The 27,414-nt window shown below is 41.0% G+C and overlaps 1 protein-coding gene across 9 annotated transcripts in view; it reads left to right on the forward strand.

Moving 5' to 3' along the window:
• MTA3 (metastasis associated 1 family member 3) overlaps window positions 1-27,414 on the forward strand; it is a 226,700-nt gene that overhangs the window by 192,680 nt on the left and 6,606 nt on the right. For all 9 annotated transcript variants that reach the window (XR_009616011.3, XM_078444770.2, XM_078444774.2 and 6 more), the window contains 3 exons: window positions 834-1,056; window positions 10,120-10,206; window positions 12,945-13,091. Coding sequence is in view for 8 of the 9 variants with exons in the window: in XM_078444770.2 (XP_078300896.1) it covers window positions 834-1,056; window positions 10,120-10,206; window positions 12,945-13,091 (457 nt within the window). In the remaining variant the exon portion in view is untranslated. The remainder of the gene's footprint in view (window positions 1-833; window positions 1,057-10,119; window positions 10,207-12,944; window positions 13,092-27,414) is intronic.

Here is a 27,414-nt window from a genome sequence, read left to right on the forward strand (position 1 = left end):
ACTAAACATAGCACCACAAGGTTTAAGGTGGGCATGGAGAGAGAGGCAGGGGCATATCAGATTTTTTCAGGTATTCAAAATATTGGTCTTGTGTGATTACTCAGACAAAAGAACAATGTGTGTGGGAGGTGTTAGCATAAGTAGAAAGCTTGCAAATTTAATGTTTTAAGTGCTTTTTTGAAAACAGTTTGCAACCTTTGAATACTGTTGAAACTATGCCTTACTACATAAAGTAATAAATACAAATTGAACCTTTTTTCTGCCCTGGGCTATCATAGAGGGACGAGAAAGTGGTATGGACTCAATCTTGAGTTGAAATACAATTTTGGTAAAATTCTTGTAGGTTGCAGATATCAGGCAATGTCTACGTCTATAGACCTATGTCTTTCAGAGGGAGACTTCTCTTTAAGGGCTAACAGGATTTCAGGACTCCTTCACTATTAAAAAAATAAGATAATTTAAAAACACCTTTGGCAACTTTTTACTGTTGCGAATGTGATTTTGGATTGTTAAGGTCCATTTAAAGACAGAAATACTGGAAAGAGTGCATTTGTGATGAACACAGGGTGATGTATGGAAGTGTGGAATCACTCTGTTGTACACCTGAAACTAATGTAACACTGTGTGTTTAAAATAAAAACTTAAAAAACAAAAATACGATCACACACCCTCCCACCTCCCCGACCCTCTTCCCAAAAGTGCATACTTTTAAATTCTCTCCTGTGGGGGTACAGTATTAAGTTCAGTGGAAAAATTTAAAATTGCCTTTTCTTTTGAGCCTGATGCAAATAGCATTCTGGTTTTCACATGTCCATTGGTGTCTGATTTTGCAGGACCCTCGTGTCAGGAGTCATGTGTCTCGCCAGGCCATGCAGGGGATGCCAGTTCGAAACACTGGGAGCCCCAAGTCTGCAGTGAAGACCCGCCAAGCTTTCTTCCTTCACACTACATATTTCACAAAATTTGCTCGTCAGGTCTGCAAAAATACCCTTCGGCTGCGGCAGGCAGCAAGACGGCCGTTTGTTCCTATTAATTATGCTGCCATTAGGGCAGAATGTAAGATGCTTTTAAATTCTTAACCTTATGTGTCGTGCTTCTGACCATTTTCTCTCCTTCTCTATCTCTCTTTTTTGTTTTTTTTTTTTTTGTTCGTTTGTTTGTTTGTTTGCAATAAACATAAGTTCTTGTGTACAGCCTTTTATTTGGTTTATTTTTTTAACATTGTTTTTGTCTGCTGCCATTTGTATCATGCCAACCTGAAAAGGAGACCCTGAAATCTCTCGCAGTCCCTCTGCAGAGAGAATAGTGCCCGGCAGAGAATTGGTGGGAGGTGCCCTTGCCCAGTGAGGTTTTGTGATGGAAGTGCCTAAGAACCCTTACTGAAGAGACGCTTTCACCCATAAGGTAGTGTCGCCATGTAATCCCTAAGGATGGCGTCACAGCGCAACTCCAGGGTTGAGACATGCAGTCTGGTCTTACCTGGCTTCGTTAGGTTTGAATAAAAGTTGCCAATTTACGCTAATTAGAAATTGCCTGTCTTTGTAAACCTCTCATTTTCCCACGAACCTTTTACAGTTCTACAGTATTATGGAAATTCACAAAGCTGCATTACAAACACCACAATTCTTTGAAGATTTAACAAATTGTAAATGAACTTGAGTGTCTGTGGGTGCATTTTCTGAACATTTGTATTTAGTTTTTATAGGCTAGTGACCATATTTGTGGCTGAGCATTCTTTCTATTTGTCCAATTTGGTTTCCATTTCATAATCATACATATATTACCGTGTAACATTTCCATGACTGTTACTCTCATTTCCAACATGTTCAGTCTTGCTTATGTTTCATTTTTTTGCTTAGAACAAAGGTTTTATATATATATCAGTGAATTGTGGGTGGTTCTGTTATTACCATGTGCCCCTAAAATGTGTCCATAATTTGTGTGTTAGGCTCTGATTCTAGCCTTGCTACATTTAGTCACATGCCTGGCGGACATGTTAGACCATGCAACTTCTTCCCCTGAAGGATGAGAAAACTTGTCTGGCTTAACAGAGAGGAAATCTTATAAACATCGAGTAGATGCTTTTTCTTTGTGAGAAAAGAAATTTATTATGAGATGTTCATTTTGATTTAAAGAGGATATCCATTTAAGGAGTGATGATTGAAAATCATTTTTTGTTCCTAAAGGTGATTTTCAGCAGAATGGTTGAAAGGCTTTACAACTTACAGGTAAAAGCTTTACAAGGAGAAGAAAAGTGCTGTGTAAAGAGAGTGGAAAATGGTAGTACTCTCTTGAGTCCCATGGAGGGAAATTTAGCTACATTAGACTCATGTATATTTGGAACTTAGGCTGATAGGAAATTTCATGCTAGCATTTCTGAATTCATGGATTTATGCTCTTATCATTTTCTTACCCATCTTAAGAAACTGGAAAATACTTACATTCATCTAAACTGCTTAGCTGATTTAAAACACATTTATATAATTTCTTAACTAAACAGGATAATAAAACATGAGAAGAAATGAATGAAATTCTTCCATTAAAATTGGCCAGGATCCAAAATCCTGTTTGTTCCAATGAATGGAAGAGAATTCATCATCAACTAAATTGGCAGCTGAGGAAGCTTCTATTTCCCATGGCTCTTCCATTAGTCTCCCAGTAAATTTGCAGGTTTCCTTTATTTTGATTATTCTTCAGTGAAATGTATTTTTCTGTTACCTCATTTTATGTATTCTCAATTGAAAGGCCATGCTGCTAAAAAAAAGTTGGGGGGAGGGGTCCAAGGTTAAATTACATGTGTTTTAATTTCTATAAACATATAGTTATAATAATAATAAAATAACAGAGTCATTTTGTGATGAGATTCAAGGAGCATATTTTATTGTGTATTTTGCTTCATTGGTCAAGTTACGTATAGGATCAGATTTTCAGAATAGTTTTACCTTGAAATTTAAAATTACAAAGTATTAGCAGCCATCTATTTTTTTTTTTTTTTTTTTTCAGACAGGCAACTAATGAACTCTTCTAGCGTCTAATTGATTCTTACACCATCTTCTCCCTTCTTATATGTACCTTGTTAAAACCTCCTCAGCAGGTCCTTGATCTTGGCTTGTTACAGAGAAAATGAGATGTTAATAACCTGATGTCTGGAGGCAACCATGTCTTTGGTCCAGTGGGAATGTATAGGTGTATTTATGTTTTTAGTAAGCTTTCCTTGGTTTCTCAAGGGCAATGGTGACCCCCCCCCCCCATCCCTCCTCAAAAAAAGTTAAGAATCCCTATGATACAGTATGGATGTACTTTCAGATCAGATGAAAGTCTGTAATTCTATAGATATTGATGGATCAAGAGCTCTCGTTGATGCATTTTAGAATAATTCTTCATAATATTTCGAAGGTAAATCGTTTTCCTTGGGAACTTGAGAGTTCTAAGCATTGTACAAGCTGACCCTTCCCATGGCTTCTGGCTTTGGCAACCCCATCACAGCCAGTGTCCTAGCCAGAGTTCATGGGGTGACAGACTGCATAAGAGTGAAGTGAAGAGCTAATGAGATAAATTCTCAGATGGTGCAGATCATAATTGTAACTTGGTGCTTAACAAGTTGATCCTTTTAGAGAAAATGTTTTTGGTTTTTTTTTTGTTTGTTTTTTGGGGTTTTTTTAATTATTAAAATAGCACTCTCTGGCCTTTATTTTCATTAAGAAAACTATTAAAACGGTAGAGTAAAAAGGGGAATCTTTGTATATCCATAAAGTATCACAGAGAAAATGTAAGAAGTAATAGTATCTGTGGGAAGGGAAACTGGGAGGCTAAGGCAAAGGTGTGGAGAGGAGACTTCCTCCTGTTTATCCTTTTATACGTTTTCACCTTTGAGCCCTGGGAGTACATTTCCTATTTTAAAAAACAATTTTAAAAACTTAAGTATATAGTATGATCAACATGTTTAAAAATATATACATATGAGATCTATAGAGAGAGGGTGATTTTTTATTTTTATTTTTTAAGTTTATTTATTTTGAAAGAGAGTAAGCAGGGGAGGGGCAGAGAGAGAATCCCAAGCAATCTCCGCACTATCATCGCAGAGCCTGATATGGGGTCGGAACTCATGAACTATGAGATCATGAACAAAATTGGATGCTCAACCAACTGAGCCATCCAGGCACCCCAGAAGGTGATTTTTTTTAAAAACCAAATTCCCCCAAATATCTATTTGTTTAATAATACACTTAAAAAAATTTTTTTAATATTTATATTTGAGAGGGAGAGAGACCACGTGAGTGGGGGGAGGGGCAGAGAGAGTGACAGAATCCGAAGCAGACTCCAGGTTCTGAGTTGTCAGCACAGAGCGCAACTTGGGGCTCGAACTCACGAGCCACGAGATCATGACCTGAGCCAAAGTCGGACACTTAACCAACTGAGCCACCCAGGTGCCCCGATGATACACCTTTATATGTAAATATATAATAAGTCCATGACTTAGTACTTACTAACATTTACTATTACTTATTACTAACGTTAATACACAATGCCTCAGCCAGTTCTACCACATAGATAGTGGCTATTAAACATGGACTGGTAGACCAAAAACCAAAACATTGCAGAAAGAGAAGTACTGTGTCCTTGACAAGATTTGCAGACCAACAGCATGGGTTGCCAAGTTTCAGACAGCCTGTCTCTTCTCCCCCTTGACACCCCACCCCACCCAGTAAGAAAGCCACAGTATGATAATGGTGTTCCTCCTTTGTTATTGCCATCAGACGTTACCACTGAGCTCCCCGATGATTTTATCAAAGATTTATAAAATCACCCAACACCTGATGAGCACAGGGTTACTGCTTGAGATTCAGAATCCTCAGAAACTGAGGTTTCTATGAGCAGCATTCCATAGATAAAGCTAAAGTGCCAAGGGGAGCGGATCCAAGCAGTTGACCTGCCACCTTGGTAGCTTGCGTGGGTGACTCACTGGTTTGTGACTTGAATGACCATCATTCCCTAGTATGACGCTCCTCGAGAGACACCTGGAGCTACTTTTGTATGTTTGAAGATGCTAATTCAACTTTGGAAGTATCCCAAGGGCCTGTATTCAGAAGCTGTTAATATATATTTTATGAGTTTTTTCCCTAGGGATTTCTCAGCAAAAGTTTATATAAAGTTGTGTGAAATTTTCAAATTCCAGTATTAGGAGAGAATAGTTTTGGTATTTGGGGTAGTTTATTTGTAATAAAAATTTATTTCTGAATGGACACTTTAAATTTTTCTAAAGATACAAAAGTGGTTACAAATCTTACTGTCATTCCCGTTTCTACCACCTTCAGAGTGTAAATGTTGTCATAGCATGTAAAGTATCCAGAGATATTCTGTGTATCTATACCAGTCTAAGGAGGTGTATTCCTTTTGTGTTTTAATACAGATGTTAATGTCCACATTGTTCTGCACCTGGCTTTTTTTAATTTTTAATTTTATTTTTTAGAAACCGTGAGGGGTTCCTGGATGGCTCAGTCAGTTAAGCATCCATCTTCGGCTCAAGGCATGATCTCACGGTTCATCATGAGTTTGAGCCCCACATCGGGCTCTCTGCTGTCAGCGCAGAGCCCATTTCAGATCCTCTGTCTCCCTCTGTCTCTGCCTCTCTACTCCCCCATCTCAAAAATAAATAAACATTAAAAAAGAAAACAACTAGCTATAGCAAGCAGGGGAGAGGGGAAGAGGGAGGGGTGGGTAGAGAGAGAATCTCAGGCAGGCTCCATGCTCAGCACAGAGCCCTACACGGGACTTGATCCCATGACCCTGGGATTGTGACCTGAGCCAAAATCAAGGGTCAACACTCAATAAACATAATCTGTTGTATGTTTATTTTAACCAGTTTTCTATTAAACAGATTTTTAGGTTATTTCCATTTATTTTCTGTTATGTAATGTTGCAACAAATATCCTTATGCAGATAGCATTTCATACTAATGTGTGAAATGTGCATGTAGGTTACAGGACCTCTAAAAGTAGAACATCTGGGTCAAAGAACATGCCTTTGAGATTTTAATAGTCACTACCCAGTAACCTTTAGAAAAACTATGATTTGAGCTCCCACCCACGATATGCAGAGAATGCCTGTTTCTCTAGAACCTTGCCATCAGTGTTATTCATCTTTGAAACCCTTGACTAGTTGACAGGTGACACGTAAGTTATATTAGTTTGCATTTCTCATTTTGAATGAGGTAGAAATATTTGCATATATTTGAAAACCATTTGTATTTCCTTTTCTGTCAACTGTTTTTGCCCCTGGCCTGTTTTCTATTAGAAGTCTTACTGACTTGTGAGAACTTTTATATTTTAAGGAAGTTAGCTCTTGATCTGTGATAAATGGTGCAAATATTTTCCTCCATTTTGCCTTTGACTTTGTTTATGATGAATTTGTCAAGCAGATTTTTTTTTAAAACATAGTTGAATTTATCATTTCTTTTAATGGCACCTAGGTTTTGCGTCTTCTTTACAAAATGCCTGGGTGGCTCATTTGGTTAAGCATCTGACTCTTGATTTCAGCTCAGGTCATGATCTCACAGTTTGTGGTTTGAACCCCACGTAGGACTCTGCGCTGACAGTGCGAGGCCTGCTTGGAATTCTTTCTCCCTCTCTCTCCACTTCTCCCTGCTTGCTCACTGTCTCAAAAATAAATAAACATTAAGAAAGAAAGAAAAAGAAAGGAAAGAAAGAAAGAGAAAAAGAGAAAGAAAGAAAGAAAGGAAGGAAGGAAGGAAGGAAGGAAGGCAGGAAGGGAGGAAGGAAGGAAGGAAGAGAAAAGGAAAGAAATGTCTTTGCAGGGTCGCCTAGGTTGCTCAGTTGGTTGGGTGTCAGACTCTTGATCTCAGCTCAGGTCTTGATCTCTGGGTCATGAGTTCAAGCCCCATGTTGGGCTCCACGCTGGGCAGGAAGCTTTCTTATAAATACATAAAAATAGAAATGCTTTTGCAATTCCTTTAAGAAAATTCTGAGTGGTTTTATTTTGACAGCAGTCTTGGAAGCCCATGTGAGATGTTTTTGTGAAGTTTAATTCAGTGTGTACTTTTTGTAGTTTTTCTATTTTATTCCCTCCCCCAACCATCACACACACACACACACACACACACACACACACACACACACACATTTCCAAAACATTTTAGAAAAATGACCATGAGTTGCAATAAAAGCAATAGTGTTTTTCTAGGTTTACCTCAAGGAGATGCAACTCTAGGAAGCCAAAGAAATGTGCCTGTGTGCAACCAAGTGATTTGAGTGAGGAGCCCATTTTCTCCCTCTTTCTGGGCAAATTTTTATTCCTTCTGGGTTCTTTGGACATTTCTCAGGCAGCTTGTTTTATCTATGCACTTTTAACGCATCCTAATGAATGCTCTGTGTTTCAGTAGAGTTAGGTGAATAATTTGAGAGCCAGGACCAACTGACAAGTGGCACCACCGGCCTGCTCTTGAGTGCAGACCAAGATTCTGTTTAACCAACTCACGTGTGGACCCGATAATCCTATGTTTATGATCATTCCCTTGGGGCAGAAGGTATTTTTCCCATGCATATTCAGAGTGTATCACTGAATGCGTGCAGTTGTGACGTCAAACAGTAACTAGCTAGTTTTAGCACTTTTGATCCTGATTTCCTCATCGTTGAGACTGAGAATTCTTGCCACCAACTACTTTCTTTTAAAACATACTGGCGATTAGTGATCCTTCTAAAGAGCTTTGATCCCCCACTCAGGTGCTCTGTAAATTGTCACTTGGCACATCACATCATTAATCCTACTGATTTAATGAGAAATTAAAAGCAGATTAGTTTAATTTCAAATGAAATATCTTTAGTATTGTGCTGGTGACCCCTTTGATAGGCTGTCCATTCTGTTGATTCTTGTCAAATTGATAGTCCTTTGGGAGTCCAGAAGCTGCAGCCACATTGGCAGTTTTCCTTTGGGCCTTATCCACGGGAACAAAGTGTGAAGTTAGTCATATTACTGGTAATACAACAATTGCCTTTGTCCAAAACACAGAGGAAGTACCAGGCTGATTCATTCAAGCTTTCTTTCCTTAATAAAAAAAATAAAATTTTCTCTTGTCCTCATCCCAAGTCTAACTTGAAATTTGTGTGAATTAGCAATATTATGAAGGAATTACTTAGCATTAAATACTAGTGATTTGGCAGGTATTTGGTCCCTGCAGGGTTTGTGCTACCTTTTTTTTTTTTTAATGTTTATTTATTTGGGGGAGGGGGGAGGGGCAGAGAGAGAGAGGAGGAGAGATTCTTAACCAGGCTCCACACTCAGCACAAAGCCTGAAATAAAGCTTGATCCTATGAACCATGAGACCATGACCTGAGCCAAAATCAAGAGTCCAATGCTTAACCAACTGAGCCACCCAGGCAACCCCCATGCTGCTTTTTAATGTTTATTTAGATTATTCTTCCAAAATATGCTTAGAATTTCTTCTTATATTTTCACTACTGTTCAACAACAGGTGAAAATTTTCGTATCTTAATAATTTTCCTTCCAAAGGAAATCCACTGAGCCAGAAAAGAAATTGGATCATTTATAGTTATCCATGGTTGTATAATAATTAGCCAGTGCTTGGGATACATATTCAGATTCCTATTACTTGAGGCTGTCTGCAGTATGTGCTTTGTTTATTATAAATGGGTTTTTTTAAATACTATTTTCCCACCTCTTTCTGTTTAATAGTTAAAATAGTTTCCTTGGTGGGGCACCTGTGTAGCTCAGTCAGTTAAGTGTCCAGCTTTGGCCCAGGTCATGATCTCACAGTTCTTGAGTTCAAGCCCTGCATTGGACTCTCTGCTGTCGGGATGGAGCCCACTTCAGATGCTCTGTCCCCTTCTCTCTCTGTCCTTCCCCTGCTCATGCTCTCTCTATCAAAAATAAATAAAAAACATTAAAAAAAATTGTAGTTTCCTAGGTGAGAGGGCTAGAGCTTATGAAAAAGTTAATTTTTAATTTTAAATGATTTGAGACTCCAGATTGAATTGCACATTTTAACACTAATAGTGCAGAATATTCCAACGGATGTCAAAAGCAGTTTCCTGTAGGTACGCCTAAAAATGTGGTCTCAGCCACAGAAAACCTACAGAACATTTTTGTCAAGTATTTGAAGGTGGGGAAAAAGCATAAACGTAGCAAAATAATATCTGCTAAAACTACCTTGTTAAGCTTTATGACAATACCTGCAAATTTAAAAAACATTTCAATACCTTTTTTTTTTTTTTTTTTGGTCCCTTCAAATTGTATTTTCGTAACTTAACTCTGGTGTGAGAGCAGTCATGTTCCACATCTACTCTGCCACCCTAATGACAGCTAATTACAACACAGAGAGTGTTTGTGTTGTATGCTTTATTTTTCTCCGTCAGAAGTGTCTTCTGGTAGGGTATGAGGAACGTGATGTGAACTTTTATGAATGCTAATATCCATTCTCAGTATCGTAATGTTCTGACTAATGGATGACATACTCTGTCTACATACAGGGAACCTTTTGAATCTCAGCACTAGTGACATCACAGTAGGATATGAAGGATAAGAAAATCAGCAATAAAGCCAGTGACCCACTTTTACCCGCGTGAGGCTCTTATCTAATGGACTTGAGTTTAATCAAGAGAGATGAAGACTTCTCAGCGGAGCCTCACTCCCATAGGTCAAGGATGGCCAAGTGTGTTGCCTCTGTCAGCTGTCGTTTTTGTTTTCTATGCCAGATTCATCTTACATGAGGACTGATTTCACATCATACTGCCCAGAAGTTTTTCTACTGTATCGAAGCAATGCCATGGCTAGAAAGGAAGCATATTTTTACTATTTTGCCGATAGGCCCACACAGAAACAAAGCACATGTGTAAGATGTGTGTTAGCTATACTCCTGTGAGGCTTTAAAGTGAGTGTTCTCCAGGTAAATCCTTCATTCAGTAATTGGGAACCAGAACTAGAAACAGTTTTCTCAAACCCAAAGGAAACTATGCAGGAATCTGGTGGATATTTTGCATCGTCGTCCACTTGAACCTTTTTTTTTTTTTTTTTTTCTGCAGCGTGTGTAGTATAGGTAGCGAAATCAGCCTCATTGGTTGTCTCCGTGTTTCCTTCTCTCCTCAGATGCAGACAGACATGCCGAACTATCTGGAAGCCCACTGAAAAGCAAAAGCACTAGGAAACCTTTGGCATGTATCATTGGGTACTTAGGTGGGTATTTTCTAACAGAGGGAAAATTTCAAACAACAATTTCGGTACCTTCTAAGTATTTGGCTACTCTAAATTGACAAGCACTTAAACTAAATCCAAGCCTTTCAAGTAGCTGAAATTGGATACTTTCCTATATATAGTCAATTTTTTTTGTTTTAGAAACTTTTCTTTGTATTACCAAAACATATACACACAGCATGTGCACACAGTTATGGATATGTTTACTGTTTCCCCCCCAAAAAATCATTAAATAAAAATGTAATGTATATTTATGGATATAAATACAGATAAAGCAAAAAGAGGAAAACAAGAATCACTAAATTTTTAGAGGATGAATATTCTTAATGTTTTGATTTAAATCCTTCCACTTGGCTTATTTTTTTTAATGAGATAAAAGTGGTTTTAACCCACCTTTAAAAAATATTTATGGTTTTAATGTACCAATTAAAGTTACTTTGAAAGGGAAACATTTGTATTGCTTTCTGGTTTTTATCATCTTATTTAACTTGGAAGTTGCCAAAGGTGATGGTTCCATATACATGTTGAAATAGCACAATTAAGAATAGTATTTGTAAAAATCAGTAGGCAGTCACCCTCTTTTTGTTTTTTGCGAGTGTTAAGGTAATTTACAAAATAATGGTTCCTAAAATGGTTCCTGGTATACGTAGGAGCTATAATGGCATGTTTTTGTGCTTCTAATATTCTTGCTTTTTTTATTTTCTCAGTAAAAGTGAAAGAGGTACTCAGAGTTGCATTGAACCTTATTGCTCTGTCAGAAAGATACACGGTTATGAAGTGTTCAGACTCTAGACACGCCTTTAAAATTCAAAGTGTAGCCTTGAACTTGGTATATTATCTCGTCCTCATCAGCACATCCAAAAGTCAGAAGCTCACAGCTCCCTCTTTGATTTTACTTGGTCACCTTATTTCTTGTTTTATTTCTCAGAGCCTAAAGAGTTGCTTTGATAGCCCCCGAAAATATCACCTGGTTATCATAGGCAGGACCTAGTCATGGTGATCAAGTCCTTGAAGGTTGCTGTCTGTATTCCCTTGCAGGACGTAAGCCTAGAAGCCCCTACTCCCACCATGCAAGGAAAAGTCTCTGATCATAAGAAATAGAATTATTTCTAATATTTGCATATTTCTAATATGCAGCTAACATTGCATATTAGTTTTTCCACGGGTAATTGTGTGTTCCTCCTATGGGCAAACTGGTCTTTGTGCCTACTACATAAGCCCAAAGCTGTCCTCTTCTTACCAGCTGAAACACATCCCTACCTAACGTATTTCTGAGTTTTTACTACGTACAAGACACTATGCTAATTGATTTGGGGGAACACCAAGATGAGTAAGACTCTGCCCTCCAAAACCTTAGTTTAGTAGGGAAAGCACACAGGTAAGGACAATTAAGCAAATGATTAGCTCCTATAAAGGAATTACAGGCAATATTCATTGGACAGTTAGAAGAAGGAGGAGTGACTTCTGATGATGAGAGTTCCGGCAGCCTACATGGAGAAAGCAGTATTTGATCTCAGCCTCGAATGATAAAGTAGTATTTAAATAGGTAGAACAATAGGAAAAAAATATTTTTTTTTCCTTTCTGAGGCCAAGGGAACTTCATAAATAAACGGTTCAGTGAGTCCAAAGGCAAGTTGTCTGGTCTGGAAGGAGTGTAGTGTGGAGGTTGTAATGAAAAGGTTGGCAAGCCTTCAATGCCACGGTGAAAAAAAATCAGCACTCCATTTTGGTTAGCCCTTGATCTGTTCCTGAATTTGGGCGAGTGTAGAGTTTTGACCAGACCAAGATAAAGTACTTGTAACAATCCTAACCGTTTTTCCTGAGTTTCAGGAAATGAGGCTGATATCCTGGCCCTCCCCTGGGAAGACAGGGTGGCTTGTGCACACCTGGTGACTCAGGATCAGTAAGCAGGTTTAGCTTTGGACAAGAGGTGGTCCATATCAGTAACAGACTGAGATCCTCAAATCCAGTTCCTATAGGCTGCAATTTCTGTCCGCCTGCTTTATCCGAAATACGCAAGTAATTCTGGGCTATGTGGCCGACAACAACATACTTGATGTAAACACAGTATGCCACATGCACGTTATCGTTGTGTGATATATCCTCCATCAAAGCTTTTCTTCCACTACGTCTTGACTGTAGAATTTGGAGTTTGGTGTCAGGTTTCAGCTGTATCCACATGTTCTGGACTGGACGTGATTAACCCTGGTCCTAAACCCTGGTTGCAGAGCCAGATGAGGAATCTTGTTTTTCAGAAATCTCTCACACCCCAGACATGCTGCATGCTATGTTTTTGTTTTGATGGAGCAGAGTTAGTTTTCTCTGTCAGGCTACTTCTCCAGATAATGTTTACATTTCTAAAACCTTGAAGAGTTGGCTGCCTTATTCCCTTAGTAAATCTGTGTTTCAGTGACCTTCTGAAGTGGCAGTGGCTTTTTGTTGGTGGTTTTTGTTGTTGTCGTTGTTGCTTGTACTCCCAACATGAAGCTCAGAGCTCCAGCTAGCAGAGGAAGAGGCAGCTCACTTTTGATAAGGAAAGCCATGGTAACAGCACTTGAAGCTGAATCATTATGGAGGTCCTTGGGAAAACAGGCTGGCTCATAAGGAACTGACTCTCAGCTCATTAAGAAGTAAGATGTGTGCCTATTAGGCACTGTAAGTGCACACAGAGATTTTTAATACCATGCTCTGAGTTGAGAAACCTTTTCTCCCCCTGCCAGAGATCCATCCTTCGAAGAAACCTAATGTCATTCGATCTACACCAAGCCTGCAAACCCCCACTACCAAGCGGATGCTAACCACCCCAAATCACACGTCTCTGAGCATTTTGGGGAAAAGGAACTACAGTCATCACAATGGCCTGGATGGTATGTAAGCCCAGGAATCCTGGGGAGCGCTGGTCTGATAGGCCAGGGCCTCTCTGCCCTTGTCGGCTCTCAGCATGTCCCGTGACAAATGCAAGACGTGTAGCAAACAGGTTCTTCTACCCTCTAATTGAACTGAATGTGTGGTAAGGGGAGAAGAGGGAAGGCTGCCGCGTGCCACAGTGAGGACATTTTGCCAAGTGATATTCACCTCAGAAGGGGCCCTTTCCTCACATTCCCTGTGAGGAGACTCGTTTGGAGAGGAAGTCTGTATTTATCAGGTTGCCTCTGCTAGGCGATAATGTTCTTGCTGGGATGCATACTCACTGCTCATTTATGTTTTCCTTGAGCAGAAGGGACGATTTCACCTTATGTCTGAGGCAGCCGTGCTCTCTGGGGGGAGGGTTTTTCAGCATTCTGCGGATCATTTTGCATTTGGCATTTGTCCCCTACTTCTTTCACCTTATAAAATTTTTTTTAATTGCTCAAGAGTGCTACAAGTCATGAAGGAGATTGCCTGGGTGATGTCTCAAATACAGAAATAATAATTTGTTCGAAATGGAAAAGCTGAGAAATATCACCTCTTATCCAAAGTACTTCTCTTGGGGCTTGGCCCTATAATGACTCTTCAGGTGGAATTGAATTATCCTCCCCATTTGGACCATCAGCACAAGCATAATAAATCATGCAGGCAGTATATACTGTTCATTTCAACAGTCCTGGAATTTGAAGCTGTCTTGATTGTTGAAATGTTGGTATTTATTTACGAGTAAAACTCTCTCCAGGCTTTTCATGTCTTCAGGGCTTCTAAATTCCTTCAATGACAGTAAATTATTTATAATGAGGCCCTAGAGCAGGGATGTGGAATAGACCTTCTAGTAATCGTTTCCCGTGGTTGTTTTCCTTCAGTATGACTTTCCGTGGTCACAGTGATGTCAAAATGGATAAAAAATTGAGGGTGAAGAGTTTAGTTTGCATTTATAGGATATCAATATGTTATAGATATGACTTTCAAGAACTTAGCTACACAGTAGTCTTGCAGGATACTTCTTCGCTAACAAGGACATTGGCCATTTTTGCCACAATACTCTTGGTATCTGGATAGCAGAAGACTAAGGACGGGTTGTGTCCAAATGTGGAGATTGGATTTCTTTCCAGCTTTTGCTTGCCCACAGCCTGGGGCTTTTGGATTCAGGCTTACATGGAATCAGGGATCTTTCTTTTCCACCTCACGACCTCTCTGGCCTCTCTAGGTGTATTGAAAGCAGAAATTAAGTTCCAGTTCATTTGATACATACACATGCATGTACATCTACACTTTCTGGTAAGAAGACTCTTGTAGTGACTACAGTTGGAATAACAGCTCTCTACTCTCTTTTTCCACTTGGGCCCAATGGTCACACTCACACTGGGCCCCAGTCCTAGCCCCGCATTGCAATTCACGTTGCTCTTTCCTTGTATCACAGCTACCTATATCTTTAGAATTTCTAAAAAATGCCACCTCATAGTGTTCCCTCTCTACGCCTGTTTGCCCCATTTCCTTCGGAAGATTGCTGCTGCAAGGTCATTGCTTCTCCGCTCCGAGCAGGAGGAATGGACAGGACGTACAATGAATCCCTGGTGTTATGTTTTCGGAGACCTTCAACCTTGTTTAGGGAAAGACACTCATCTCATTTTCTGGAAAGACCTAGCTGTTGAGACACCTTTATCCTTCCATACCCTTTTGTCTTTGCTCTCCCGGCATGGTATGGAGAGGAAGGCTGGATGACATGTGCCTTACCTGTGTTATCTCATTTGATTCACGTGACAGAAGGTTCTACGGGGTCAGGGCATTTAACTGTTTTGCATAACATTGTATTTCTACTGCCTAGCACAGTGCCTGGAACTTAGTAGGTGTTTAATCAATGTTGATTGAATAAACGAAAGTGACTGAGAAAAATGAGACCTAGAGAGAGGTAAATTAAATTTTCCAGGGGCGCCTGGGTGGCTCAGTCGGTTGGGCGTCCGACTTCAGCTCAGGTCATGATCTCACGGTCCATGAGTTCGAGCCCCGCGTCGGGCTCTGTGCTGACAGCTCAGAGCCTGGAGCCTGCTTCAGATTCTGTGTCTCCCTCTCTCTCTGACCCTCTCCCGTTCATGTTCTGTCTCTCTCTGTCTCAAAAATAAATAAACATTAAAAAAAAAATTTTTTTTTTTAAATTGTCCAAAGTTACCAGGCACTGCATAAATGGATTGGGATTCCTATTCAGGTGTGGCTGATTTCAGAGTTTGCTCTTAACCACGGCTATAAAAGAAGTTGTGGCTCTCAAATATTTGTCAGCAAAGTAGAAAACGCAGAAGTCGTTCTCGCTAACTTAACGTAAGAAGTCAATATTGCAGGTCTTGGAGGACAGAATAGGTGACGGAACATGGTGAGGGGCACAGGAAGCAGCCGCCATCCCTAGGGCTGGGAGAGCAAAAGCAAGCAGTTGCGGTTATCACATGCTAGAGGCTCGAGGAGGCCCGAGGAGCTAGAACTGAGGCCCCGAGGAAAGGCGCTGCTCTGCGGGTGCTGGCATCTCTCAAGTGTGATGAGGCTGGTTCCGGCAGCGTGAAGCAAAGCTGGGAACGGAGCAAACTGCACCTGCTATGGGGCGGGGCGGGGGGGGGGGGGGGGGGGTGAGGCGGGAGCAGGACCCGGCAAGCGCCTTCTGTGGCTGCCAGCCTTACAGCCTCCCTCTAGCACCCCCTACTGGTGTATCAGGGAGCCAGATGGCGAAGGAGAAGTATTTGCAGAGTCCCAGGCCCAGCGTCGCTAAGCTGAATTTAAATGGATGGGTGTGGAGCTGAGAGACAAGTGTAAGGGAAACACACATTGTAGAAAATGTCCCCATTTATTTTTTTTTTTTAATTTTTTTTTTTAACGTTTATTTTTTTTTGAGACAGAGAGAGACACAGCATGAACGGGGGAGGGGCAGAGAGAGAGGGAGACACAGAATCGGAAGCAAGCTCCAGGCTCTGAGCCATCAGCCCAGAGCCCGATGCGGGGCTCGAACTCGCGGACCGCGAGATCGTGACCTGAGCTGAAGTCGGACGCTTAACCGACTGAGCCACCCAGGCGCCCCGAAAATGTCCCCATTTTTGTACTCCCAGTGAAGCTTTTCCTTGGGATAAAGGGTCTATTTCTTATTTCCTTGGGACATAGGATCCAGACTAACCTGAGCTTCCAAAGTGAACTCAAAGTACTAGGGGAAAAAAAAATTAGGTCAATAGTGAGTTTTCATGAGATAGTCAATACCATCACTTACTGGAATTGATGGATACAAACTCATGGAAAAGCCTCGCCCTGTGATCCAATAATAAAATCTGTTAGCATTGCTACTTAATTACCAGCATGCCAGACAGATGAGCACACCAAACAGGATGTTGATGGACAGAACTAATTTAACTGGAAACAAAACCTGACTGTACTGAAATATCCAGATATCTCAGCGTTAGGGCTTCCTGTCCCCTTCTCAGGGGCTTGCCTCCCTTTATTCACCCTCCACCTTCAGCTGGAAGTTCATGATGATGGATAAAGAGGCTCTGGATTCCTGCTGGTAGGAAGGATTTTACCTGACATTTAAAAAAAAAAAAAAAAAAAAAAAAGGTGGGGGTGTGCCTGGGTGGCTTAGTTAAGCGTCCAAATTCAGCTCAGGCCATGATTGTTGGGCTCTGTGCTGACAGCTCAGAGCCTGGAGCCTGCTTCAGATTCTATGTCTCCCTCTCTCTCTGCCTCACCCCTGCTTGTGCTCTGTCTCTCTCTGTCTCTCAAAAATGAATAAATGTTAAACAAAAATTTTTTAAATGATGGGCAGCTTCTTATCATCTTCCTGAAAGTCACTGTCTTTCATCTGGCCCTGGCCTCTTAAAGGCACCGATGGTTAGAAATCAGACCTCTGTGTCTTCTGTTAAGCTTAACCCTTGGCACCGGGCCACACCCAGCCCTCTGTGACTCCCCTACTGGAACTTAAACTCCAAGCATGAAAACAGAATCTGCATACGTAAGAAGCCTCATTATTTGGGGTCAGTAATGGCAGGAAGAATGAAATTTCAAAACATAGACTTACACAGCTCCTTACCACTGTCTGCTATACTCCAGTCTTTCCCGTCAGGCGGTGGGCCAGTAATGTGCCGCCTGCCATCACATGCTTTCCAAATCCTATCTCCTTTGCTGACTTGCAGGTGCTTTGGTGACCTTTTTATTGCCAGCGAGCCAAGTACCTACCACATTTGGCTGACTTGGTTAATTCCACGTAGCTGTGAGTAGAGAAAGCCCTGAGATCAGTGGGGAGAGAAGAGCAATTACTGGAAAAAGCCTTTCCATGTGTGAGAGCCCAAAAGAGAGGGCAACAGGGCAGATGGGATTTCTCTGTGCCATGGGGGAAAACGTACCTCTAAGTGTTTGGAACCATCTAGGATTAACTGCTCACTTCTCTGATTACTTCCTGTGTGGCCTTGGGTGAGTCACTCAGATTCTTGAAACCTGTTTTCTCCTCTGTAAAGTACAAATTTCATTTGCCTTAATGGGGTTGTGATAATGATTAAAGATATTGCGTCTACCTTATACCACTTGATCTGCCAAACTCTTTTTTTTTTTAAAGATTATTTTTTAACGTTTATTTATTTATTTATTTTTTTTTTTTTAATTTATTTTTGGGACAGAGAGAGACAGAGCATGAACGGGGGAGGGGCAGAGAGAGAGGGAGACACAGAATCGGAAACAGGCTCCAGGCTCCGAGCCATCAGCCCAGAGCCTGACGCGGGGCTCGAACTCACGGACCGCGAGATCGTGACCTGGCTGAAGCCGGACGCTTAACCGACTGCGCCACCCAGGCGCCCCAACGTTTATTTATTTTTGAGACAATGTGAGAGACAGAGTGCAAGCGGCGGAGGGGCAGACAGAGGGAGACACAGAATCTGAAGCAGACTCCAGGCTCTGAGCTGTCAGCACAGAGCCAGGCACGGGGCTCGAACTCACGAACCGTTAGATCATGACCTGAGCCGAAATCAGATGCTTAACCAGTTGAGCCACCCAGGCGCCCCTGATCTTCCAAACTCTTTATGAGATAGTTGTTATAACATGCATTTTAATAATGAAAAACCCCAGGCTCAAAGAGGTTGAGGGATTTCACTAAAGCCACACTGCTAACAAGTAGCAGAGATGAGATTTAAACTCCAATCTGGGGTTGTTTCCACTTGGTGTATAAGGACCAGGATTTGTGTGCTCAGTGCAACAAATACCTGGGAGATGTTTATGTTTTCTCCATGTTGGAGATGGGTGTGTGTTTGTGAATATAGAGAGGAACATAGTAGGTGTTTTTCTGTACTTAGACTGTGAGGTATAAGCCATGATTGTCTGATCAAAGCTATCCCTCCATCTCCTGCCTCTGTGAGGCTTTTCTGCCTGTAACATACCCCCTACATTTTCTGAAATGTAGGGCATAAGAACTATATTAGTGTCAGAGAGAGGGGAGAAAAAAAGAAACAAGAGAAAATTCACAGAATCACCTAAAGGTGAAATGTGTTTAAATTAAATTATAGGGTACACCCAGCATTGACTCTGACTCATGGTAGGTATTCATTAAGTGCTCAGATTCTATCCCCCCCCCCCCTTTTTAGAAGAACTATTTTGAAAATTGTTAAGATATCAACCAAAGTTTTTGTAGTCATATGTGGATTGTATATAAATAAAGTGTCAACACATTTATTTACATTTATTTCTGACATAAACATAGGATTTCCAAAAAATGACTCATGGGTTTGCTTGGAAGTAAATGGGTGTGTTCCAAAGTATATTTGCACATTAGAAGGGCCCAGTATCTATAAAGAGAAATTGCCTTTGATTAAGCTATTTAAAGGAGTATTAAAGACAGGAAATCAGATTGATAAAGAGGGCTCATTTAGCCTCATATAGGCTCCTGCAGTTAGAGACCCTACAGCAGAGGGGATGGAATATCACCATCCTGAGACAGTGGAATCTTTTTCAGAATGAGGGCTGAGTCAGAAAACACTCCAGAGAGGAGAGAGAGGGGCTGACCCCTCTCTCCTGACCCCTAAGAAGATGCCCTGGCCCTCCCCGCCCCAGGGAGCAGATCTTTTATTCTGCTGCACAGGGACAGGCGTCTGGCTGCTATGTCTCTGTCTTTATCAAATGGGGACCCTAGAGAACAACTTCTGTTTTGTAGTGATATGACCGAGGGGACATCAATTGGAGGTGTGCTCTTATCATCTTTTTCTGAGATGATACAGCTTTTGTCCCAGGGGTACTACTGAAGCCGGATTCAGTGTGTCGGGTATACCAAAGCCAACAGGCTCAGGAGAGAGGTGAGTTATCAGTGGGACAGAGTCAGGGCATCTGAGCCAAGGAAATTGATGAATGGTACAATAAACTCCTTTTTAATCTGCTCTCTTCTGGCTTATTTCCCCTGGGGTCTGTGAATACAGTGCAGATCCAGGTTTTTTTCCTTATTTGTTTTCCACATTGAGTAATATCATTTCTCTAAGTCTCCTATGAAGAGGGTATCCAATGTGGATGCCTCTAAGTACAATATTATGATCTAGGGTGTGAAGACTGTCCTTTGGACGACTTGTTTCTGACTCAGTGATTCAATAGCTCCAGCTGTTTGCATCCCAACTCCGGAAAATGGGGGGTGGGAGGTCCACTGTACCAGTGAGAGCAGTGAGAACGCTCTGGGAATGCTTCTGCTGTCTTCACAAATCCCAACAAAAATAGACTTCCAGCAACAGCTGATGACATTCCTAGGCACACTTGGGCCCAGGCCGCCTTCTGTCAACATTTTTATATCATTTCAAGAGACTTCATGTTTTTTTTTTTTATCTTCCAAAATAGTGTTTATGGAAGAACATCAAGTGCCCCTGGATTTGCCTCTGATCTCCTTGTCTCAGAATGTAATGTTACAACCTGGTTTAATAGATAAAAGTGACTTTGAATTTTTTTTTCAGTATTTTCCAATGGATCATTATGGCCCCAGGGTTTATTGAATGTCAAGTAATTATAGCAGAGTACCTAATATATCTAGAGAGTTTCGGGACATAGAAGCATTATCTGAGGGGAGTGGATGCCATAAGGTGGCATTGTAGAGAAAGACCCAAGTACATTAGGCATGAGTAATTAACAACTTGGTGTTTTGGAATATTCCGGAAGGATGTCAAATCGGCCACCCCTGGGACCATTCCTGAGTTTACTAATATCAGTTTCTTCCAGAGAATACTTTTATCCTATTCCTGAGGGAAATACTAGTGTGTGAGCCTGTCGGAGGTCTATTCTTGACACCCTCTCAGCAATATGGAGATCTTAGAAGAGTGGCAGAAGTCCATGGTAGTTACTCAAGGGTCCTCAGCTCTCAGGGGCAGCTCTGGCCTCCTCAGTCAATCTCTGTTTGCCTGCAAGGGTCATTACAGGAAACCTTTTTTTTTTAAATTTCTTTTTTTTTAATGTTTATTTATTTTTGAGACAGAGACAGAGCGTGAATGGGGGAGGGTCAGAGAGAGAGGGAGACACAGAATCAGAAGCAGCCTCCAGGCTCTGAGCTGTCAGCACAGAGCCCGACGTGGGGCTCGAACTCACGGACCGTGAGATCATGACCTGAGCCGAAGTCGGACGCTTAACCGACTGAGCCACCCAGGCGCCCCAACAGGAAACCTTTTTAACCAACCTGTCCCAATGTATTCCCATTCTCAGTGACATGTAGAGGATGAATCTCTGAGAAAGAAAGGGAACCCCTGACTTGAGAGCTAAGTCCTGGTTTTTTTGTGGGGAAAGGTGGATGCTTGGGAAAGGAAAGTGAGGGAGACAGCAGAAGAAGGGGATTAGGTCCCTGAGAAACAACTCTTCCTTAGAGTAAGTGTGACCCATCCATCAAAAGAGCAGACACAGATGTCTGAGAAAGGCATTAGGACATCAGTATTAGATCTTGATACTCCGAGGAAGTAAAGATCAACTCCTGAAATCAACTGATTTAGGTATCCTCCTGAGCATTCTCTTTGGGTCCCAGGATGGAGGTGAGGAGTGTTCTGAATCTGCCGGGGGGGGGGGGGGGTGCCCAGGGCAATGGAAATGGAAGGATTTGTCACAGTCCAGTTGATTTGGAGACCTCCCACTGGGTTCATTTTAAGCTTCCCAATCTTGCTCTTTATTATTTTCTTTTCCTGTTTCCTGTTTTCCCTTCCAGATGACTGAGTACTCTTTAAGCTCAGAAAACATCTGAGTTATAATTTATGCATTTTTCTCCCTCAACCAAATATTTATTTTTATCAACAATTATTTACATATAGATGAATATGAAAAGCAATTAATGTAGAACTGAGGAGCAAGCTTGAAGGCAACTTTGTTAAACGGAGGTGCCTGAAGAAGATAATCTGAGAAGACTGTTTCCATGACAGTCTAACTGCAGCTTCACTGAGTGACAACAAGGAGCCCCTTTCCAGGGCAGCTGGGGAGCAAGGCCAAGAGTGAGTTCTGGGGAAACAAGGCTGACCACATTTAAGGTATCTGGAACTGTAAAGTCAGCAGAAGAAAGGGTCAAGATGTTGGACATTAGACCTATACTGGTCTTCCGATTTTCTTTTGTCTCTCCAGTTTTATTTCTCTGTGTCTTTTTGTTCTATTTTCTGGGAGACTTTCTCAAATTTACATTCCAACCAGATTTGTCTATTTCTCCCTTTATTCTGTCAGTTTTTGCCTTAGTATTTTGAAATTCTATTATTGATGGTATATATAATTAGAATTTTTAGGTCTTTTGTACCTTTTTATCACTGTGAAATGATCCTTATATATATTCTTATAGATATACATATATATATATATATGTACATATATATGTTATATACATATTTTTTTTTTAAAGAGAGAGCATGAGTAGGGAGAGGGGCAGAGGGAGAGAGAGAGAGAGAGAGAAATCTTTTTTTTTTTTTAATTTTTTTTAACGTTTATTTATTTTTGAGACAGAGAGAGACAGAGCATGAACAGGGGAGGAGCAGACAGAGAGGGAAACACAGAATCCGAAACAGGCTCCAGGCTCTGAGCTGTCAACACAGAGCCCGACGCGGGGCTCGAACTCATGGACCGTGAGATCATGACCTGAGCCGAAGTCGGACGCTTAACCGACCAAGCCACCCAGGCGCCCCGAGAGAGAAAAATCTTTTTTTTTTTTTTATTTTTTAATATATGAAATTTACTGTCAAATTGGTTTCCATACAACCCCCAGTGCTCATCCCAAAAGGTGCCCTCCTCAATACCCATCACCCACCCTGCCCTCCCACCCACCCCCCATCAACCCTCAGTTTGTTCTCAGTTTTTAACAGTCTCTTATGCTTTGGCTCTCTCCCACTCTAGCCTCTTTTTTTTTTTTTTTTTTCCTTCCCCTCCCCCATGGGTTTCTGTTATGTTTCTCAGGATCCACATAAGAGTGAAACCATATGGTATCTGTCTTTCCGAGAGAGAAAAATCTTAAACAGGCTCCACGCTTAGCACAGAGCCCAGTGCAGGGTTGTATCCCACAATCCTGGGATCATGACCTGAGCTGAAATCAAGAGTGGGACAGTTAATTGAGCCAGCTAGGCGCCCCTCAACTACACATATTTAAAATATACAACTTGAGGGGTGCCTATGTGACTCAGTCGATTAAGCATCCAACTCTTGATTTCAGCTCAGATCCTGATCTCATGTTTGTGAGACTGAGCCCCACTGACAACCATAGTGTCAGCATGGAGTCCACTTGGGAGTCTCTCTCTCCCCTTCTCTCTTTGCTCCTCCCCTGCTTGCACACACTCTCTCTCTCAAGATAAATAAACAAACTTTAAAAAAATAAATAACGGGGCGCCTGGGTGGCTCAGTCAGTTGAGTCACCGACTTCGGCTCGGGTCATGATCTTGTGGTTCACAAGTTCGAGCCCTGCGTCGGGCTCTGTGCTGACAGCTCAGAGCCTGGAGCCTGCTTCCGATTCTGTGTCTCCCTCTCTCTCTGACCCTCCCCCCATTCATGCTCTGTCTCTCTCTGCCTCAAAAATAAATAAACGTTAAAAAAAAAATTTTTTTTAAATGAATAACAATAAATGTACAACTTGATAAGTTTAACATATGTATACCCCAGGAAATACCACAATCCCTTATCCATCCATTATATACTTAATAAACGTATCCATCACCCTCAACAACTTTTTTTGTACCCCTTTATAATCTACTCTCCCACCCACCCCATCTCCCCACATCATCTCAGGTGACCACTGATCCACTTTTTGTCACCACAGACTATATTTTTTAGAATTTTATATAAATGGAGTCATACAGTACGTATTGTTTGTCAGTTTCAGTAATTTTTTTTTTAGAGATCTTCAAATTCATTGATTCTTCTGCAGTATTTTTTTTAAATTTTTTTAACGTTTAATTATTATTCAAAGACAGAGAGAGTCAGAGCAGGAGCAGGGGAGGGGCAGACACAGAATCTGACACAGGCTCCAGGCTCTGAGCTGTCAGCACAGAGCCCGACGCGGGCTCGAACTCACAAACCGCAAGATCATGACCTGAGCTGAAGGCAGACGCTTAACCAACTGAGCCACCCAGGTGCCCCTGCAGTATTTTTTTTTAAAGTAAACTCTATACCCAACATGCAGCTGGAACTCATGACCCAGAGATCAAGTCATATGCTCAACTGACTGAACCAAGCACACGTCCCTCTTCTACAGTATTGGATCTGCTATTATCCCATCTAACAAATTATTCATTTCAGATTTTGTATTTTTCAGTTTTAGAATTTCCTTTTAGTTTTTTTATATTTCTCCTAAAATACACCATCTTGTTACCCATTACGTTCATCTTTTTTTTTTAACGTTTATTTATTTATTTATTTTAATTTAATTTTTTAAATTTACATACACATTAGTTAGCATATAGTGCAACAATGATTTCAGGAGTAGATTTCTTAATGTCCCTTATCCATTTAGCCCATCCCCCCTCCCATAACCCCTCCAGTAACCCTCTGTTTGTTCTCCATATTTAAGAGTCTCTTATGTTTTGTCCCTCTCCCTGTTTTTATATTATTTTTGCTTCCCTTCCCTTATATTCATCTGTTCTGTGTCTTAAAGTCCTCATATGAGTGAAGTCATATGATATTTGTCTTTCTCTGACTAATTTCGCTTAGCATAATACCCTCTAGTTCCATCCATGTAGTTGCAAATGGCAAGATTTCATTCTTTTTGATTGCTGAGTAATACTCCATTGTGTGTGTGTGTGTGTGTGTGTATCTTCTTTATCCATTCATCCATCAATGGACATTTGGGCTCTTTCCATACTTTGGCTATTGTTGATAGTGCTGCTATAAACATGGGGGTGCATGTGTCCCTTCGGAACAGCACACCTGTATCCCTTGGATAAATACTTAGTAGTGCCATTGCTGGGTCTAGGGTAGTTCTATTTTTAATTTTTTGAGGAACCTCCATACTGTTTTCCAGAGTGGCTGCACCAGCTTGCATTCCCACCAACAATGCAAAAGAGATCCTCTTTTCCCGCATCCTCACCAACATCTGTTGTTGCCTGAGTTGTTAATGTTAGCCATTGTGACAGGTGTAAGGTGGTTCTCACTGTGGTTTTGATTTGTATTTCCCTGATTATGAGTGATGTTGAGCATTTTTTCATGTGTCGGTTGGCCATCTGGATGTCTTCTTTGGAGAAATGTCTATTCATGTCTTTTGCCCACTCATTCACTGGTTTGTTTTTTGGGTGTTGAGTTTGATAAGTTCTTTATAGATTTTGGATACTAACCCTTTATCTGATATGTCGTTTGCAAATATCTTCTCCCATTCTGTTGGTTGCCTTTTAGTTTTGCTGATTGTTTCCTTCGCTGTGCAGAAGCTTTTTATTTTGATGAAGTCCCAGTAGTTCATTTTTGCTTTTGTTTCCCTTGCCTCCGGAGACGTGTTGAGTAAGAAGTTGCTGTGGCCAAGGTCAAAGAGGTGTTTGCCTGCTTTCTCCTTGAGGATTTTGATGGCTTCCTGTCTCACATTTAGGTCTTTCATCCATTTGAGTTTATTTTTGTGTATGGTGTAAGAAATTGGTCCAGGTTCATTCTGCATGTCGCTGTACATTCATCTTTTTTTTTATAGATTATTTTTCTCTTTGTTTTTGGCTAAAGTTTATTTATTTATTTATTTTGAGAGAGAGAGTGCACACACACAAACATGAGAGAGAGAGAAGGAGAGAGAGAATCCCAAGCAGGCTCCGCGCTATCAGCACAGAGCTCAGTGAGAGGCTCAAACCCACCATGAGATTATGACCTGAACCAAAACTAAGATCCAAACACTTAACCAACCAAGCCACCCTGGTGTCCCTATAGATTCTTTAACAAACTTATAGAGAATATTTTCTTTTTTTATGGTTTTAAATAATTATCTATTAAAAATTTTTTTTAATATCTATTTATTTTTGAGAGAGAGAAAGAGTGTGAGCAGGGGTGGGCAGAGGGAGAGGGAGACACAGAATCCAAAGCAGGCTTCAGGCTCTGAGCTGTCTGCACAGAGCCTGATGTGGGGCTCGAACTCACAAACCATAAGATCATGACCTGAGTGGAAGCTGGACACTTAGCCAAATGAGCCACCCAAGTGCCCAACAATCATCTATTTTTTTATGTTTTTTTTTTTTTTTAAGTTTTAAAAATTTATTTTGAGAGAAAGAGAGAGCAGGGGAAGGGCAGAAAGGGAGAGAGGATCCCAAGCAGGCTCCTCCCTGTCAGCTCAGAGCCTGAGGCGGGGCTCAAACTCTTAAACTGTGAGATCATGAACTGAGCTGAAATCCAGAGTCAGATGCTTAACTGACTGAGCCACCCAAGTGCCCCTATAGTGAATATTTTATATCCATATCTGCTAATTCTAACATCTGAATCATTCATTAGTCATTTTCTACTAACTGTATTTTGTTTTGGTGGGTTGATCAGGCTATTAGTTTTTAACGAATACCGGTCAGTGTGGATGATAAGTTTTAGAGACTCCGGATTCTGTTATTTTCCACTGCAGAGTGTTGCGTTTTGTTCTAGCAAGCAATTAAATTGGCAGGTCACTTTGATTCTATGCAGTCTGGTTTGTTTGTTTGTTTGTTTGTTTGTTTATATTATTATTATTTTTAAAATATAATTGTCAAATTTGTTTCCATACAACACCCAGTGCTCATCCCAAAAAATGCCCTCCTCAATGCCCATCACCCACTTTCCCCTCTCCCCCACCCCCATCAACCCTCAGTTTGTTGTCAGTATCCAAGAGTCTCTTCTGGTTTTATGCAGCCTTGGTTTAAAGCTTTAATAGGTCTGGTCTATTTCAGTTTTGCTCTGAGTTCCGTGAGATTTCAACGGAAAGACCAAGCTGTTTGTACAGCCCTTCCCACTTGTCAGAACTTGAACTCCAAACTCTGTCTTCCTAGTACTAGACAGCTGCTGAGGTTGCTGCTCAGCCTTTGTTAGCCTTCCAGCTGATGTTTCCATCTGGGCTTCTTAGGGTCCCACCTCACAATTGCATAGTTCCAGAATCGGCCAATGATTTGAGGGGGATTTGTATGTAGATATGGCAGCTTCCCTTTCCCTGTCCTCTTCCTTTCCAGACCTCCTCCTGTATTTCCAGCTGTATTGGCAGCCTCAAACTCTGAACTCTCCCTGATTCTTCAGCCCGCTTAGATTGCAGTTTTCTGCTTGAGCCATTTCCCTTTTGTACTGGAAAACGTGCCCACAAAGGAAAAGCCAGTTAAGGGTGGATCTCCCCTAATCTCACTTTTTTTTTTCAAGGATCATATGCCCTCCAGTTTTTGCCTGATTTTTGGTTGCTCTCCAGAATCTTCAAGGAGTTTTTTTTTGTTAATATTTTATCCAAAGTTTGTTACTATTATTGGCTGGAGGGTTAATCTAATACAAATTAGCCCACCATTATAGAATGCAGAATTCTTCAGTCTTTCTATAGGTTCCCTGCCAGCTCCCCTTGGCTCTCTCATGTTTGTTTGCTTGTTTATTTTTTTGATAGCATACTGTTTGTGTTTCATGGATACTGTATCTTTTTTTAGTCTTCTGAGGATATTTATAGCATTTTCTGTTTTTTAAGTTTTCTTCTCCATGAATAGTATGTTTCTTCCGATTTTAATTCTTCTCTTTGTTCTTTGTTTTGGCCTCTGACGTTTATGTTGCAGGTTTTTCCCTGGTGACCTGTGGTTGTCTACGAATGTTTAAGAGTAGGGGAATAGAATCAGACTGAAAGCTCTGTGCTCTGCTTATGGGGGGAGACTGTAATACACTTCCCAGTATGGTGATCAGGCT

This window comes from Panthera onca, chromosome A3 (genome assembly GCF_046562875.1).
Source record: "Panthera onca isolate mPanOnc1 chromosome A3, mPanOnc1 haplotype 2, whole genome shotgun sequence".
In the NCBI taxonomy this organism is placed as follows: Eukaryota; Metazoa; Chordata; class Mammalia; order Carnivora; family Felidae; genus Panthera; species Panthera onca.